This window comes from Anthonomus grandis, chromosome 2 (genome assembly GCF_022605725.1).
Source record: "Anthonomus grandis grandis chromosome 2, icAntGran1.3, whole genome shotgun sequence".
NCBI lineage: Eukaryota > Metazoa > Arthropoda > Insecta > Coleoptera > Curculionidae > Anthonomus > Anthonomus grandis.
In genome coordinates, this window is record NC_065547.1 from 44,534,255 (window position 1) to 44,553,882 (window position 19,628).

Genomic DNA, 19,628 nt, shown 5'->3' on the forward strand with positions numbered 1-19,628 from the left:
ACTGCATGTATCTTAAAAATAAATATAATAATATAAAGTAAAAAATAAACCACAAAACAAAAACATATTGTGGAGTCAAAATAATACCTTTAAGCAGATAAAATAAAATATGCAAAGTAGTGGGCCAATACATTCACTACTTTAAACCTCATAATCTTTTAAATCAGATCTAAATCCTTAAATTTCCAATCAATTCGACTGTGGCTCGTAAATCGTCGTTAGGAGATTCTCGTCCGCTAGTTGGGCTTTGGGGGGTATTCGATGGTGTTCCGGGGGGCGTAGTTTCCGTAGAAACGATTTCGTTTTGTCTGTATTCGGTAAAACCGGAGGTGGAGGGCGGGTTCGTTCTAATTCCGGCCACGCCCTTCTTTTGAATAGTGCCCGCGTCCCTTTTAATCTGCCTCCTTCTGGAAGGATCGTTTCGCCTTAGCTGGAGCATATTTTCAAAGTCGACGATATACAGAAATCCGGCGATAAGCAATTCGATGTTTTTATCTCCATTTTTATAAGACGCTTCCAATTCTTTGCTGGTGCGCTCGTCGTACTGCCACCAACCTACAATAGAAGAAAATTAACATTGTAGATTTGGGGGCTGTTTTTCTAAATGACTCACCTTAAAGCAGAAGTTTGATCAAGGTTAATTAAAACGATATTAAACTTTTGGGTTATATTTAATTTTTGAGTGTACAGTAATCCCTCATCAACCGCGGTTTTGATTATCCGCGGTTTTGTCTTGCGAAATCGGCTTCTCTAAATTTTCAAACAAATTAACAGCGCTGTGCGTTTTCGTCGCGATCTTGCGCGCGAAAACTCCTATTCTTTCCTTCTAATTCCTCGAAAATTCGAAATTGTTTTGTTGCCCTTTTCGCGGAACGCACGGCCACGGCGTGACGTGGCGTGTGATTAGTTACGCATTTCAGTTACATTCATTAGCAAATTAAGTTGGTGATTAGTGTGATTGTCCTTTTCTTGAGTTAATTATTTAGTTATAATATAATGGCGTCCACAGGCCACGATTTTGTTAACCCTTAACTACTGTGGTGCGGTCACCATGACCGCAGCGCTTATCAAGATCTCTAAAATTTGCCCCCTCTCAAGTTATAATGCCTTGGGCGTCCTTGTACCTTTAAATTAGTACAATTCAAGAAAGCAGTGCGAGTACGTCGTGTTTTATGTCTCTATTTTTTTAGTTACGCCGAGTTAAATTTTTTTTGCGGTCATAGTGACCGCAGTACAGTAACGGTGAAATATTTTATTCTTTGCTTGTAACGAATATTCAAATTTATTATGGCTAATGATGCGCCAGGTCCGTCAAAAAAAATTCGGTTTTGCGATACTGATTTTGAGTCTACAGGTTTAAGGTGGTTAGATGAAATCGAAAATGAAATGTTGACTGCAATTGAGAGTGATGAAGATAGTGCCAGTGAAAGTATTTATGAACCAAGTGAACATGACACTGATACAGAACAGGAAGGGGAAGAAGAGGAGTTTGCCAATACCGACGAGCAGGAAGATTCTGAGGATTATGAGGAACCGGTAAACCAAGCTTCCAAAAAATCAAGAAATTTCTATGGCAAAAACCGATTCAAGTGGTCATCTGAGAGCTTTACATCGTGAAGCCGAACTCCAAAGCACAATATTGTGCTTCGTTTACCAACCCTACGAGGATCCGCTAGTCTGTTAGGGCATGAAGCACAACCTTTTGCAGTTTGGAACTTGCTGATCACGGATGATATGTTAAAAACTATTTTGCATTGGACTAATGAGAAAATAAAGAAACAAAGGGCCAATCTAAAAAATTCATCAAGATCAGAGCATCAAGATTTGGACATTGTTGAGTTAAAAGCTTTTATCGGCCTGTTATTTTACAGCGCAATTTTTGTGTCAAATCATGAAAATATATCCAGAATATTTGCAACCAATGGCACTGGACGAGAAATATTTCGATGTGTGATGAGTAAGCAGAGGTTTGCATTTCTATTAGCGTGCTTACGCTTTGACAATTCTTTAGACCGAAATATCAGGAAACAAGAAAATCCACTTGCTGCAATATCTGAACTTTTTGATCAGTTTATCAAAAATTGTCAGACTCTATATTCTTTGGGAGTAAACTGCTGCATTGATGAGATGTTGGTCTCTTTTCGAGGAAGGTGCAGGTTTAAAATGTATATGCCCAATAAGCCATGCAAATATGGAATCAAGATCGTATGTATGACAGATGCACGTACACACTATTTTTTTAATGGGTATATATATACTGGAAAAGACTCTGATGGATTTGGCTTGGAAGAACATTTAAAAAAATTTAATAAACCAACGCAGTCTGTATTGAGATTAGTACAACCAATAGCTGGATCAAATCGAAATATTACCGCCGATAACTGGTTTACTTCTTTAGAACTTGTCGAGCAATTAAAGAATCGGAAACTTACGTATGTCGGAACTGTTAAAAAAAATAAAAAAGAGATTCTCCCAGATTTTTTACCTAAAAAAGACAGAATAGTTGGTAAGGATGGAACTTTATTTGGTTTTACTAAAGACGTAACCTTAGTTTCATATGTTCCACAAAAAAATAGAGCAGTGATTCTCGTATCATCCATGCACCATTCGACATCATTTGACGATGGCACGGAAAAGCCAGAAATTGTAACCTACTATAACTCTACGAAGGGCGGGGTAGATGCCATAGATGAAAAATGTGCCAAACACTCTACAAGTCGCCGTACAAGAAGATGGCCTATGGTTATATTTTTCCGAATCTTGGACATAAGCGGAGTAAATGCCTATATTCTTCATCAGAGTTATAAGAACAATAAAGTAATGGAAAAAACCGACTTTATTAAAATTCTTGCTGATGAGCTAGTCAGGCCGCATTTAGAAAGAAGAGCCAATAATCCAAGAATTGCTCGAGATCTACGGTCTACAATAAAAAGAATTCTAAATATTCCTGAAGAACGTCTGGAACAGGTGGAAATGGAAAAATTGGAAAAAAGGAAAACGTGTTACACTTGTCCTTCAAAACTAAAAAGAAAAACTTTTCATTTGTGCTACATGTGTACAAAACCCATTTGTGTTGAGTGTTCGACAAAGCTTTGCATAAACTGCAGGCATAATTTGTAACTTTTTTAACATGTGCAATTTTTTTTAGATAATGTTGTTTATGTAATGTTAAGTTTTTTTTTGTAACTCCATACCTTTATCTTGCCATATTATTTTAGAATTATTACTTTTTGTTTAATGTTTATTTTAAAAAAAACTGTAAAATTTTGAAAAAAAAGCCTTATGAAATAAAAACATTTAAAAAAATATATATATTTACTGGTTTTGTTTGTTTACCTTCGATTTTCATTAAAAACCTTTTAATATTTATTATAAATTATAAAACAATATGAAAAACACAAAAATATATTTTTTGGCGGTAATTATATTTGCGGTCACCATGACCGCACTACATGCGTAACGCTATTAAATCGACACTACAGTAGTTAAGGGTTAAAAGAAAGCGAAATGTAATGACTCTTGACACAAAAATTCAATTGCTAGACTGTCTTGCTGCAGGTGAAACGTATGCGAGTGCTGCAAAAAAATTTAAAGTGAATGAATCAACTGTAAGAACAATAAAAAAAAATGAGCAATCTATTCGGGCCAGTGTTTCGCGCGGTACTGATACCAGCAACAAAGTAAAATGTTTCTCGCGACCTCTAACGATGGAAAAGATGGAAAGGGCGCTCGGAATTTCGATCGAGGATCAAACTAAAAGAAGAGTACCACTTGGCACCCAAATTATTCAAGAAAAAGCTAAGCGTCTTTACTAACCTAACTTAACCTAAAGTCTAATGAGGAAACGGTAAGCTTCCAAGCCAGTAAGGGTTGGTTTGAAAATTTTAAAAAGCGATTTTCGCTGCACAACGTAAAAATTAGAGGAGAGTCGGCTTCTGCAGATCACGAGGCCGCTAATCGGTATCCGATGGAATTCAAAAAACTAATTGAAAGCAAGGGATATCATCCAGATCAGGTATTTAATGCCGATGACACAGCATAAAGAAACCAGCAGTCTCACTCCGCTCTAAAATGTAAGCGAACTAATAGCATCCTTAGCCATGTTCTCCGGATGCCGAGCTCACTGTTTATCGAACTGTGGTCATAGGTGTATCGCCTAGTTCAGCGCCGTACTTAGTGACTATTTTGATAGCGTTTTTACAAAGCGTAGCGTTTTTTATAAAAACTTTTGTATTAAAAGAGGGGTATGTCAAAAATTATTAATGAAGCAAAATAATTGACTTTGCCAAAGTTTTTAATAGCTGCAAATTTGGCTGTATGGCTTAAATAACATAATTAAGCATCAGTTAAAGTTGTAGCAATGTAATATTTTTTTTTTGGATTTTTAAGGACATTATTTATATTTCTGCCATTTTAACAGTGTTGCCATATTTAAAAGAGTTGCAAAATTGTATACTTTTACTTTAGTTGGTACTTAATAATATAACAAAAATTCGCAGATGTTAGAATTGTTGCTTTGTTGCTAACTATTTGTCTTTATTTATTGGCCTAAGAGTTTCTATTTGTTTTGAAATATTACTTTATTTGTATTAGTTATCCTTAAACTACTATGTAGTCAGATGTTAATCTAAAAGCGTTACTATACAGGGTGTTAATTAAGTATGTACCATAAATTATTTAACAGACGATTGTTTGAGTAATTTTAAGACAAAAAGTTCATATGAAAATAGGTCCGCAAGTTCTCTGGCGGTGTTATTTATAACATTAAGGAGCTAATTTACCCCTAACATGATTAAATTTATTAGGTTAAGTGTAATCTCGAACGGGACCTGAAGAAATATTTGTGGCAAAAAAATTGGGGCACCTGAATTTTGTGCCATTTTTAATATCTTATTTGATTTACTCAAATACAAATACAACTTTTTCGTATCTCGCTTATTTTTTGAGAAAAAAAGTCCACTTAATTGCATATCCCTGGATCACAGAAGGAATTTGGGGAAAAGTTTCATTTAGAATTTATTATTAAGATACGAAAGAAATTCAAGAGACAGAAAAGTTTTATTTGTATAATCCACAGAACATAATAAAAATTGCACAAAAATCAGTGGCATATATTTTAGTTGTTGTTAAATTTTAACACCCTGTATATTGAGAACGAAGAATTTCTGGACATATGTTTATATGAACTTTTTGTTTTAAAATTACTCAAAGAATGGTCTCTTAAAGTTATGGTTCATACCTAATTAACTTCCTGCACGTATTCTTCTATATCGTCGTTGTTAGATGTAGAAATGCGATGTTTATTTTTGTTTAAATATTTTGTTAATGTATGAACTTTATTTATATTAAAAAATCAATATTTGTACTATGTAGGTATTTTTATTTTACAAGATAATAACATCTAAAAAAATGTTTAAGTCCGGCTCTAGCCAAGGCAAAAGCCGCGTGGACCGTAGCGAGTGTCAGCGGCATCCCTACTATAAGCAAAAATGCCTCGCCTGCGTTAGTACACATGCACCGAACTCGCTTATTCAAGCCAATGTATTTTTATTGAAGTGCGACTGCTGGTTTCTTTATGCTGTGCCGATGGGCCACAGATGATATGCCGGATTTAGAAGAGGATGCCTGCTCGAACATTTGTGTCTCAAACTGAAAGATCCGCACCAGGATTTAAAGTTGCTAAGGATAGGCTTAGGCTTACTCTTCTGTTTTGCTCTAATGCTTTAGGTAACCACATGATAAAGCCACTGCTCATATACAAATCTCTTAACCCACGTGCTCTTAAAAATAAAAACAAAAAAGATCTGCCGGTGTTTTGGAGAGCGAATCAAAAAGATTGGGTTACTGCAAGATTATTTACAGATTGGTTTCTGAACTGCTTCGTACCCAGTGTTAGACAATATTTAACCTCAAAATCGTTGCCATTCAAAGCTTTACTTCTTGTTGATAATGCTCCCATCCCGAATCCTTAAAGTTTGCTGATCCAAACATAGAACTTCGTTTCCTGCCTCCTAACACTACATTATTGATACAACCATTGGATCAGGAAATAATAGCAGCGTTTAAAAGATATTATGTTAAGCGAACTTTCAGTTATGTATTGAATAGCATGGAACAAAATCCTGGTCTCACAGTCACTGAAAGTTGGAAAGCTTTTAATATCGCCCATTGCATAATATTTATCAAAGAAGCAGTGGATGAGTTACGTTCATCAACATTAAATGCCTGTTGGAGAAAGCTGGGGCCAGAGGTTGTGGCAGACACATCGACAATTCCTGACAAAGCAACCGAAATTGAAGAGATTGTAAGAATCTTGCACCAAATTCATGGCGATGGTTTCGACGAGTTGCAATCAAGTGATGTTGAAGAAGTTATAGTTTCTAACGACAGTGAACTATCGGATTCAGAACTGCTTGAAATCCGATTGTATGGATTTCAAGATTGTATTAATTGGATCGGCTCGGAATAGTGTTTTAGTAGTTTTTAGTAATAGTGTTTTAGTCCCGTAGTGTGTCTAATTATACTAGAAAAACATCATTTTATTCACATCCTTAACTAATTTTTAGATTGAGATAGGGATATATAAATGAAAATTCGATTTTTTCACATTTTCTTATATCGCCGTTTAATTTTCTCAATAGTGTTTGGCCCGACTGGGAATAGTGTTTTTCTCCCGTAATGTGTCTAATTATGCCTGAAAAACATAATTTTATTCTTATCCTCTTCTAATTTTTAGACTGAGATAGGGATATATAAATAAGAATTCGATTTTTCCATCTATTTCCTATATAATCGTTTCATTTTCTAAATAGTGTTTGTATCGGCTGGAAATAGTGCTTTTCTCCCGTAATGTGTTTAATAAGACCAGAAAAACATCATTTTATTCCCATCCTCTTATAATTTTTAGACAGAGATCGGAATATCTAAAGGAGAATTTAATTCAGAGATACGATTTACAGATTTCGATTAGTGCTTAATTTTAAGATAAAAATGTTGGCAATAATGTCAAACTACTTCTGCTTTTTATTTTGACCAATTGCATGTGGAGTTTTCGTCAACAAAAAGTGCTTAAGTCACATTTTTTTCCAATAATGTACATCAAAATACCATACAAGTCAGTTACCCTATTAAAATTAGGAAATACGTTATACAACTTTTGCAAAAAACTGCGCTTGCATTCAAGTAAACCTAGATTTTATATAACCATATCAACTTTCAACTTAATTTCCTGAAAATCAATTATTTTGTCTTGATCACTTTTTGCAATAAACCCACGATATATATAATAACAACTCATATGAAATAAATCATGCAAAGAGGCAGTTTATTTCAATCCGGCCACCCCCTTGATGACCAAATTCTCTATCTTATCTCTACGGATCAGTCTCTTTCTACTGGGATCCGCCTTAGGATATTGGTAATTATTCATAAAATCTATGGTATATAAATCACCACAGATAATCAAATCAAACTGGAGTAGATCCAGTTTAAATGCTGCCTCAATTTCTTGCGTCGCCCTGGCATCATATTTCCACCAACCTGATGTGAGAAAACCCTTGCAAGAAGAAAGTAAATTTAAAATCGTTTTCTTACCATTTCTTCCTTCGTAAAACCATTGGTATCCTCCGTCGAAGCCTTCTGTTTCGTCAGTAGACAGAAGGGCTTCTAAAAGGGTTGGTTGGTCAACAAAGTTTCTTGGTATCTCCTGTCGACACATGGCGCACTTTTTGTTCTGATTGGCAAAACCTTTTACGCATAAATAGCAAAATATGTGGCCGCAAGGGAGCTGGGCTGGATGGACACAGGATTGGAGACAAACTGCACATTCTGGACCATCTCCTAAAGGAAGTTTTAAGAAATATTCAATTTAAATTTCACCTTTAGTAACCAAACCAGATACAAAGATGCTTGAAATTGAGTAAAAGTTTAGTGTGTCTTAGTTCAATTCAAGTAAATTATTTTTGAAAGTTTAAAAGGCTATGAAAAATGTGTTATTTGGCAAAATTAAGTTTTAGAGAGTAGGCACAACTATATTTTGATTTTATATTCATAAGGAGTTACTACATATAGAGATGGTCAAAATAAATTTGTCAAATTGTTATTCTTTAAACAAAGATTTTCCTATAAATATAGACCCTATAATTAAGGTTAAGTTAGCTGTATCTCAAATACAACGTTGATGACATATCAGAAATTCATTTTGAGTAAAAATAACCTCAAATTCCTTGAAAAATTCTGTTTTTATTCTAGGCAGTTGATAACACATATCAGAAATTTATTTCAAGTAAAAATAACCTCAACTTCCTTGAAGAATTCTGTTTTTATTCCAGGCAGTTGATCAAGTCCATTAGATATTCATATCTAGTAGAAATAACATCAACTTCCTGGAAGAATTCTGTTTTTATTCCAGACAGTTGATTACATATATCAGAAATTCATGTCAAGTAAAAATACCCACAAATTTTTTTGAAGAATTCTTTAATTATTCAAGGCAGTTGGTCATGAGAAATTCTATATAATCTGTCTAATATGTCCTTCTAATATAATCTGATATCTATCATGCACTAAAATAGTAATTAAATTGTTTATTCAAGATTTTAATTTTGATGAATTTATTCCAGGCAGTTGAAATGTGCATTAATTACTCTTTTATGCACTGAAGTAGTAATTAAATTGGTTATCCAAGGCTTTAATTATGATGGATTTATTTTCATCAGTTGAGATGTGCATGAATTGATCTATCATGCACTAGAATAGTAATTAAATTGTTTATTCAAGATTTGAATTATGATGAATTTATTCCAGGCAGTTGAAATGTGCCTTAATTACTCTTTTATGCACTGAAGTAGTAATTAAATTGTTTATCCAAGGCTTTAATCATGATGGATTTATTTTTATCAGTTGAGATGTGCATGATATTTTCATCAGTTGAGATGTGCATGAATTGATCTATCATGCACTAGAATACTAATTTAATTGTTTATTCAAGATTTGAATTATGATGAATTTATTCCAGGCAGTTGAAATGTGCATTAATTACTCTTTTATGCATTGAAGTAGTAATTAAATTGTTTATCCAAGGCTTTAATTATGATGGATTTATTTTCATCAGTTGAGATGTGCATGAATTGATCTATCATGCACTAGAATACTAATTTAATTATTGTTGTAAAAAAACTGTTTTTATTCTAGGCAGTTGATCAGGTCCATCAGAAACTCATTTAAAACAAGAATAACTCCAAATTCCTGGAATAATTCCATTTTTATTCCAGGCAAGTAAAACAATCCTCAACTTCGTAGAACAATTCTATATTTATTCCAGGCAGTTGATAAGATATATCAGAAATTCATTTCAAGTAAAAATAACCTCAACTTCTCAGAAGAATTCTATTTTTATAGAAGAATTAGGGTAACAAACAATGCAACACAATATTTTCCACATTAATTGCAGTTTCGAGAGTCTAATAGAGGCAATTGGATTTATTAAGGTTCATCAACTCTGGATAAATGGCAATTCAATAACTCTTATTTTGAATGACATGAGTTTTTTCTAAAATTTGTTGCTCCATAAGTGCATTGAATCTAAATACAAAATACTTTACAAATAATTATAAAGTTCATTGAGTTTTACAATACACATGAATTTGAAATATTTAAAAAACTACACTCTTTTAAATGTCTAAGAGTTACTACATATAGAGATGGTCAAAATAAATTTGTTAAATTGTTATTCTTTAAACAAAGATTTTCCTATAAATAATTAAGGTTAAGTTAGCTGAATCTCAAATACAATGTTGATGACATATAACAGAAATTCATTTTAAGTAAAAGTAACCTCAAATTCCCTCAAATAGTCTGTTTTTATTCTAGGCAGTTAATTACACATATCAGAAATTAATATCAAGTAAAAATAACCTCAACTTCCTTGAAGAATTCTGTTGTTACTCCAGGCAGTTCATCAGGTCCATTAGATATTCATATCTAGTAGAAATAACATCAACTTCCTGGAAGAATTCTGTTTTTATTCCAGACAGTTGATTACATATATCAGAAAGTCATTTCAAGTAAAAATAACCACAAATTTTTTTGAAGAATTTATGGTTTATTCAAGGCAGTTGATCAGGTTCATTAGAAATTCATTTCTAGTAGAAATAACATCAACTTCCTGAAAAAATTCTGTTTTTATTCCAGGCAGTTGATCAGGTCCATAAAATTCATTAAAAAAAAGAATAACCTCAATTTCCTTGAAGAATTCTGTTTTTGTTCCAGGCAGTTAATTACATTAACAACTTCAAATTCCTGGTATAATTTTGTTTTTATTCCAGGTTAGTTGATTAAATATAGGAGAAATTCATTTCAAGTAAAAATAACCTCCACTTCTCGGAAGAATTAGGGTAACGAACAATGCAACACAATATTTTCCACATTAACTGCAGTTACTAGTAGATGCAATCGGATTTATAAGGGTTCATCAACTCTTGATAAATGGCAATTCAATAACTCTTATTTTGAATGACATGAGTTTTTTCTAAAATATGTTGCTCCATAAGTGCATTGAATCTAAATAGAAAATACTATATGAAGAATTATAAAGTTCATTGAGTTTTACAATACATTTGGATTTGAAATATTAAAAAAAACTACAGTCTTTTAAATGTCTAAGAGTGTTATTACACCGTTTAAAGCCTACATTAAACACATTGGCACTATTTATATTTGTAATGTAGATATTATTATTATGTAAGATTCATCTCACTGCTTGATCTTGTTTGGTACCTGGTATGAATATCATGTACAAACTTCACTTGTCAAATAGGAAGGCATAGTATATGTTGTTCTTTGCTATACATTTATTAAAATTAGAGTATGCAGCATAGTTCTAATAGTTGTTATCCTCTGGCAAAGTATTGTAGCTCTCATACAACGGTTTTTCAATTTTTGCCATGTCTCATGTTGGACTATGTTTAGAAAACTAAATAAAGATCCATAGTAGTCGTAACGAAAGTCTTGTAAATAATCGAAATATTAAGGTAAAACTGGCTTTTTGTTCAGGTTAACAAAAAGCCAGGTTTAACTCAGGCTCTATTATTACTCGTAAATACTTGAAAGAAACAAATGTTTGATTCATGACAATTTTTGATTTATATTGATTTGATGAAAATTATACTTTGTATTGTTTTATTTGCATTTAGTCTTAAAACATTTTCAATCAATCATATATTTATCTTAATTTTAATAATTTCATCCAAATCCATATAAACAAAATATTATTAAGTATTGTCTACAAATATTTTGATTTTACAATGTTCATCATATTCATAACAAATTATATCATTTATAAATAAGAAAAACAAAATGGGACCTAATGCAGATCCCTGAGGAATTACTTGCTCAAAAACAACACCCAGAACTTTTTCCCTGTGACTTCCATGTCATTAAATTAAAATTGATGACACTAAAAAATTGCAAAGCTGTCTCACATGAATGTTTTTGTCTATATCCTGATTGTTATAGTCTATGCAAAGTTATTTGCAATACCTTTGAATTTGTTTGCTTTATAAATCCGTCATCTGTCAGCATATTTTAATTATTGGTAATACTGGATTCACATAATAAATAAATTGCTGGTCTCCAAATGACTTTGGATAACATATACCTTATTATGATATTGTGTTTATCAACAAAACTAAGTAATTCATCTTTAACCACTAATTCTAAAACTTTTTCATAGACCAGTTTTGCTACTTTTTCAATGAATAAGTTGGTTATAGTGAGTTGAACACTTGTAGGTACTAGGTACAATCTCCTATGATTAAGACATATTTATCAGTTTTAAAAAATTAATTCCATCTGCTTCATAAGCTAGTTTAAATATTTTAAGCCTATGCCATTTGATCACTTAAACCTCTCCTGACACCTGAAAGTGTCTTGCAGCCTTCAATTTACATAAAATGCTATTAATTTGGGTTCTAGATTTAAAAATTCTATGTGATATGACAGATTTTAAGTTGGTTGGGTTTTCTTATACTAAGTAGAACTATGTTTAGAAATGGAAGGTTCATATGAATGTCTTGTGAATATAATTGCCTTCACCAATATTCTAGTTTGCAGTTTAGGTATTTGTCAAAGCTGCCTGACCTAAGAATTTTATGTCAGAGCTTTCTTAACATTAACTGAAATATATTGGAATCTGTGGATAATATCAATTCTGCCGTCGAACTTTTCTATAATAAAATTTATAATTGTCTTTATAACTGTGTCCCTAAAACTACCAGGCGCAAACGATCTTATCCACCCTGGTTTACCTCTGAAATTATTGAATCAATTAGAAATAAACATAGCTCGTGGAAGAAATATAAGCGTTTTCATCAACAATATGATTTAACTAAATTTAGAGAGCTGCGATCGAAAATCAAAAAAGATATTGAACTTTCACACAGACAATACTGTGTTAATCTTGAAAATAATTTATTTTCCCAACCAAACAATTTTTGGAAGCTAATTCAAAGCTCACAAAATAACAATTTGTTACCTCAAAATATGACTGACCAACAGGGAATGATTATGTCTGATCCTCAAGCTATTGCAAACGCATTCGCAGATTTCTTTAAAAGTGCATATATTTCTTCCACTGCTATACAACCTGGCAACAATGCTCAAAACATATTTGCAGATACCATCATTATATCCAGATTCACAAAAGTTGAAGTATTACGAGCTCTTAAAATGATTAAATCAAAAGCAACTGTTGGACCCAACAAAATTCCTGCTTTCCTTCTCTACGATTGTGCCATAGCTTTTGTTAAACCATTAACTTTCCTTTTTAATTTAGCGTTAAAACAAGAAGGCTTTCCTGATCTTTGGAAAATATCTAAAATTATCCCTGTACACCAAAAGAGTGACAAAAATCTTAGAGAAAACTATCGCCCTATAACAATAATTAATAACTTTTCTAAATGTTTTGAATGTGTTCTGCATACTGCTTTATATCCATCAATGAAACATCTGATTGACAGTAGACAACATGGTTTTATGAAGGGCAGGTCTACCACAACAAATCTAGTTTCTCTTACTGAATTTATAACTGAATCAATAAATAACAACTCTCAAGTCAAAGTCATATATACGGACTTTTCTAAGGCCTTTGACTGACTCAACCATTGCATTCTTGTTAACAACTTCGATCGAATTTATGGATTTTCTTCCGACCTAACAATTAGATCCTACTTGAGTGACCGCCCCCAGTACGTAGAATGCTATGGTCGAAGCTCGGCGAAGATTGTTGCCGCCTCTGGAGTCCCACAGGGCTCAATTTTGGGACCGCTTTTTTTCAACTCATTTATTAATAAAATATCTGATGAACTTTCTGTAAATATACTATTATACGCGGACGATAAGAAAGTTTTTTATAGAATTAACAGCATTTTGGACTGTATTTTACTTCAAAGTGACTTAAACAAACTTAATGCATGGTGTAAAAATAATAACCTGCCTCTAAATGCTGCTAAATGTAATGTTGTTTCTTTCAGTTTAAAGAAAAAAATAATTATTTATGACTATACCATAGACAATGTCACAGTCCCTAGATCAACAGTTTTGAATGACTTAGGTGTAACATTTGATAGCTCTCTTTCTTTTCAGCCACATATTACAGATATTGTCAAACGTAGCTACAGAATGCTAGGTTTTGTAATATGTAACTCTCATAATTTTAATAATATCCTCAGCCTAAAAATCTTATTCTTCTCATTTGTCAGATCCATACTTGAGTATGCTTCTCAAGTTTGGTCCCCTTATTACCAAAACCATATAAATAAGATTGAGGGTATACAGAGAAAATTTCTAAAGTTTCTTTGCTATAAATGTGATGGAGTGTACCCAGAAATCGGTTTTCCACATGCACGGTTACTGGAAAGATTTTCCAATAACCGTGGATGAAAGAAACTCACAAACATTTTACCTACCTAGACCAAGGACTAACATTAACAAATTCTCTCCACTACGCAGAGCCTGTAACACATATAATTCTGTTCAGGGTCAATGTGACTTATTTAACTGTAGCATAGCAGATATCAAAAAAGTACACTATTCTTAGTAAAACTTTGTTTTTTTTTTCTTTACTTTTCTCATTGTTTTTCTTTTTAAGCATTTTCTTATTGTTATTGATTATAAATGTATTTTTTTTCCCATTCAGTAATTGGATGTATTTCTGTTGAATGGCGTAAATAAAATAAAATAAAATAAAATTAGACTTAATTTAATTACTTTGTATCAAATCCTTCAATTGGTATATCTTGGAAAGGACCAGAGAGTAAATGCAATTATAGGAATAGGATTAATTGTTAAAGGCTTCTGTTCGTGTAGTTATTGTAAAAAAATTAGGTTCGGCATAAATTGACGTACCTTTTTCCTTGGGTTCCGTTTGGGAGGCTTGGTCTGCTTCTGCCATACTTTGAACTATTCTAAGGTAAAGAAAATATTTTTTTTTTAGATTAATCAGAATTATTATAAATTCATTAATTCAAATTTATAAGGAGAACTTGTAGGCTAAAAACAATTTTTTCAAGGGGAATTAAAGACCGTCAATATAAATAAATAGCAGATTATTTATAAAATAATGGAAATTTGTATTTTGATCAAAACTACCAGCTGATTTTGACGTTGAGAAATGTCAAAATGAAAATGACAATATATACCTTAGGGTATGTACCGTTTTCAACTGTCAGTACAGGATTGTACTGTGCTGATTTTACTGTAATTTGTCGTTCCGATTTTATACAGCGTGCTGTTTTGCTCCAAAAAAGGAACAATTTTCAGCACTGTTTTCACAACCACAACATAACCTATAAAACCAAATTACCTGTTTCTGTTTTGTTTTCCGGTACGGTGTTTTGCTTTATTAAAACCAGACCACATTTGTTAATAAAATAAATATGACTGAAAAAGCAAGATGGTAAGAATAATAGACGCAGAAAATAATTTTGAATACCACATTGAAGTTACACCGAAAGAATACGAAAGAGCCCAAACAGGTTAGTGCGTTGTATGAGAGCTTTTTAAGTGGTAAATTTTATTACTGTTAAACACTTTAAAACCACAATTATTATTTCGGACATGATCTTTGCAACCAAACTGCTTGAAAATAATTCCCACAACGTAAACAAGAAGATTCAAGAAATCAACATCAACAAAGCCATATTTTAGCGAATAAGCGGCTATAAGCGTCTTTAAGACATCTCATTCGAGCGATCAAGTCATGACGTCACCGTATAAGGCGCTTTAAGCGTTTGTTAGCGGTCTCGGGAGACCGCTAATAAACTCGATATGTCAAAGTCAAAGGGAAACTATACAAACAATAGTAAACAATAAATATTGATAAACATTTTTTGATATTTTTTTAGAGTAGAAGCATTATATTTCTTAGTATTAGTTTTAATTTATTTAATATTAATGTCTCATATACATGAACAGTTGAGACATCCAAACCAAATAAAAATGCAGAAAATAATAAATTATCAAAAGAGCGATAGATAGATTTGCAAAAAATACAGTGAAGAACGTAAAGGTGAGGTTGCGCGGATATTTTTTTTAAATTGATTTTTTATTTAGTTTGTGTTTATTTCTGTGTGAAAAAAAATATGAGTGAGGTTATGTTTACGAAAGTAACTTTTTTGTTTATTGTATTTCCTCTTGATCTGATCCCTAAAATGTATGAGATCAGATTTAGACTCAAAACATTTTGACAACTTAGACAAATGGGTGTTTTCATGGTTTAGGTCAATCTCCAAAGGGAATGCAATACCGATGAAAGGTATAGCTAATATTTACTAATATTTTTAGACTCTGACAGCTGTTAGACATGACGTCATTCGAGCGCAACCATATGATGACGTAACGCTTAAGACATTGTAAGGCAACCGAGTAAGACGCTTACTCGCTAAAATATGGCTCAACACTTCTGACAGTTTTGACATTCCCCCACTATTTTACTGTACCTACAGTAGCTTTTATCCCCAGTCAATCCAGTAAAGATTAATGACGTCACTGACGCATTTATGACGTCATTCAGTACTGAATCAGTAAACTGAAAGAAATATCGGAACGACGTCCAGTAAATTCAGTACTGACAGTTGATAACGGTACGTACCCTTAGACGAGACAAGTGAGGGTAGGCGTAATAACGCAACTGAAAATGCCGGACAGTTTACCTTAGCCTGATCGAAAACCGCATATATGATTAATGGCAATCGTACAAGATTTACTTTATTTTTCTTAGATTATAAATAAATAATCTAATAAAAACATAGATGAGTTTATTATTAGTATAGCGATAAACGATATTTACAACTTGTTAATACCATTTTGCAACCTCCACAAGCGCTTCTTAGCTTTCTACTATATTACGCCCCTGAATGAATTACCATACCAAAACATGTTTCTAATTAAACAACAAATGGATTCATTTAAAACTCTTTCTTTTGAAAGTTGAAAAAAATTATAAAGAACCTAAAAGTAAAAAATTGTATGGATTTTTTCTAAAAAGTAAAAAAAGAAATAAAATTACACCTATACCTGAAGTTGCTAATGCCAATAGGGACGGGATTTAGGCCAGTAAGTATATTACATTGCATTGATAAAATTTATACTCTTGAGCTAACTGAATATTAGATCATGATATTTGCAGTTGTAGTAGGACTCAAAAAAGTTCTTTCTATTTCGTATATTATTAGAAAAGACTGAAGGAAACTCTTACCATTGTCGCCAGAAACTAAAATTTTGGTTTCACCTTATTACCAAACACCATCTCTATGTCTTTTTGGCATTTCTTAGAGCATTGTCCATTTGATGCAGTGGTGCGTACTACTAATGCCAGTTTTCATATTCCATTTTATTGCACCTTTCAAGTTTTTACATTCGATCGCTGGGAGATATAATAATAATAATAATAATAATAATAATAATAATAATAATAATAAATCGTCTTTATTTAACAAACCCTGCAAATTACAGTATTTGCCTGAACAGGCGAAGATTAGCTAAAAGCTACTCTTTATCTCTTAACCTATCCAGTTTAAAAAATAAATAAATAAATAAACTAAAATTAATACTACTTTAAAGTAAAACATATGTTCCATCAGCTAAGTAACAATTAAATAAATTAACCAAGAACAACCAATCATTTATTGCTGTTCCAAGAATAGATCTTTATAGAATCTTCGATAAAAATAAATGCTAAAATGAAAATTTGACCTGAAACGATTAAATTGAATGACAGCTTGATAGGTGAAAGAACGTTCAAACATTGATGTAGTATGACGTGGCATTGAAAGTATAGTATACCCCTTCAATATTATTCTATGATTATACCTTATATTACGACTATGAATGAACCTCAGTTCTGTAAATCATCTTTTCACACAAAGACACAGGTGTCGTGTTTTAAATATGCGATATAAAAATACTAATAAATACAACTTAAATATATTTACAATTTTTAGCCATTTAAGTTGTAGTATAGCTTGTGATACATGGTCGTATTTCCTAAGAATATTAATAAAACGACAACATGTGTTGAATACGCTGCAAGCGATTTTGCGTTATTCTATCTAGACATGGGTAATACACAATTATACAATAATTAATGATAGACATAAGCAAGGATTCAGAAAGCTTTTTTCTTGTTTTGTAATTTAAAATACTTTTATTTGCATAAAGCATTCGCAAGCGTAAATAACATTTTTGTAATAACATATTGCAGTGATCCCTAAATCTGAGAGATGTGTCAGCAATGAGACCCAAATTTTTACGTGATTTGAAAAAGTAAGAGTAGTATTATTAAGCGTAATATTAAGTGTATTTTCTATGTTATGCCGTTGATTGCGACCCGCAAACAATAGAACTTTAGTTTTAATAGGGTTAATCTGCAAATTATGCTCACTGGAGAAATTCATTATCTGCTCCAAATCAAAATTAATGGAGTCTGCTGAAGCTGAACATTATGTGGATTAAATAGGTGAAGAACCTGAGTATCGTCCGCATACAGGTAGACGTCCGAGTTTAAGGCTACGTTAGGTAGGTCAGAGGTATAGATTAGGAACAAAAGTGGCCCCAATATAGATCCCTGCGGTATCCCGGAAACTATTACTTTTGATTCAGAATATTCATTTTCAAGACGGAGTCATCACAACCAAAATAAGACAACTTGGCAACGAGCAAGTCATGATCAATCAAGTCAAATGCCTTTGAATAATCCAGTGCAACCAAAATCAAAGCCAACTCTTTGCCTAAAGTTGTAATGATATTATCTGTAATATTTAGAAGAGCACTAGTAGTGCTATGACCTTTTCTAAATCCGGATTGTTGAGCTGGCAGAATATTAGTCTCACAAAGGTGATCCATTAGTTGACTATGTACTATTCTTTCCAAGATTTTAGAGACAAGAGGCAAGAGACTTATGGGCCGTAGGTCTTAAACATTTTTGGGATTAGGAACTTTGGAAACTGGGCAGACTATAGATTTGCGCCATGGTCTAGGAAAATAACCAGTTTCCAGGCAAGTGTTTGCAATGTGAGTAATATGATTAATAAGATGTGGCAAGCATAGACGCAACATATGAAGAGAAATTCCATCATTTCCAGGTGCATTGGATTTAATATCATCAATGACTTTATAGAAACAGTAATCTTGTCCACCAGGGCAAAATTAAAGGTGTGATCTGCGCAAAACTTATGCTTTTGGTAATAGTTAATTTTGTTAAGACAAGCATTTGACTTATTGAAAATGCTTATGAAATAGTCATTAATTGTATTGGGCTGACCTAGCTCAATTGGTAGTTCCGATTCTGTTTTTGTTTTATTATTTAAGTTACCTAAACCTTTCCAAAGTCCCTTACAAGATTTGACAGCTTCCAACTGGTGTAGATATGCCGCTTTTTCACGCCTGATATATGCAAGGGCAAAATTGCGTCTATCCTTGTAAAGACTCCAATTTTCAGGTGTCTTACATTGTTTATATTTCGTAAGTGCTCTATCCCTTTCATTAAGAATTAATTTTAAGTTATCTGTTAGCCATGGGGCTGGCTTCTTACTAACTCTAATTTGTTTACGTGGGGCATGTATGTTAAATAAAAAAGTTATGTTATTTTGCAAGAATAAAACCTTTTCGTTTATATCTTTAATGTAAAATAAGTGGTCCCAAGCAATATTTTGCAAATGAGTTTCGAAATTAATTAAATTATATTCTTAAAACAACGGATCGTGTTGGTTCAGTACAATAATCATTAAATATAAAATATGGCGGCAAAAACAAACAAATATTATCTAGCTGCTATTTTATCTATATTAAGCAACAGCGAATCACACTCTGAAAATGGTAAGGATTGAACGTATCCGTTAACCGAAAATTTTATAGATGTGAATACCAAAATCAATAATAGACAAAATAAAATCAATAATAGGTAACCTTTCCTATGTTTTTTCTATACTTTTCCCTGCATACCAATAGATCTGAATGTATATACTTCTAAATGGTGGATAATCGACACTCAAGGCCAAAAAATACTATTCTATTTACGACTTTTTACTCGTGCACAATTTTGACAATACAAAAAAAGTGGCAATGTCCACCGA

The 19,628-nt window shown here is 32.4% G+C and overlaps 1 protein-coding gene and 1 long non-coding RNA gene across 2 annotated transcripts in view; both read right to left on the reverse strand.

The window, feature by feature from the left end:
* The window catches only part of LOC126733480 (uncharacterized), a 264,393-nt gene that overhangs the window by 238,142 nt on the left and 6,623 nt on the right, over nucleotides 1–19,628 (reverse strand). The window lies entirely within an intron of this gene.
* On the reverse strand, nucleotides 11–15,136 carry LOC126733463 (E3 ubiquitin-protein ligase RNF146-like). Its single transcript, XM_050436781.1, has 4 exons — nucleotides 14,861–15,136; nucleotides 14,404–14,462; nucleotides 7,594–7,839; nucleotides 11–555 (listed from the first exon to the last, which is right to left on the reverse strand). The coding sequence occupies exons 1-4, from the start codon at nucleotides 14,914–14,916 to the stop codon at nucleotides 170–172; spliced, it is 747 nt and encodes a 248-aa protein (XP_050292738.1). The 5' UTR covers nucleotides 14,917–15,136; the 3' UTR covers nucleotides 11–169.

Excerpts from the sequence above, each read along its gene's own strand:
- LOC126733463 (XM_050436781.1), bottom strand. The coding sequence starts at position 14,916 with ATGTGGTCTGGTTTTAATAAAGCAAAACACCGTACCGGAAAACAAAAC. Across the intron at positions 14,463-14,860 it reads GGAAAACAAAACAGAAACAG|AATAGTTCAAAGTATGGCAG; the intron begins GTAATTTGGTTT and ends TCTTTACCTTAG. Across the intron at positions 7,840-14,403 it reads AACGGAACCCAAGGAAAAAG|GAGATGGTCCAGAATGTGCA; the intron begins GTACGTCAATTT and ends AACTTCCTTTAG.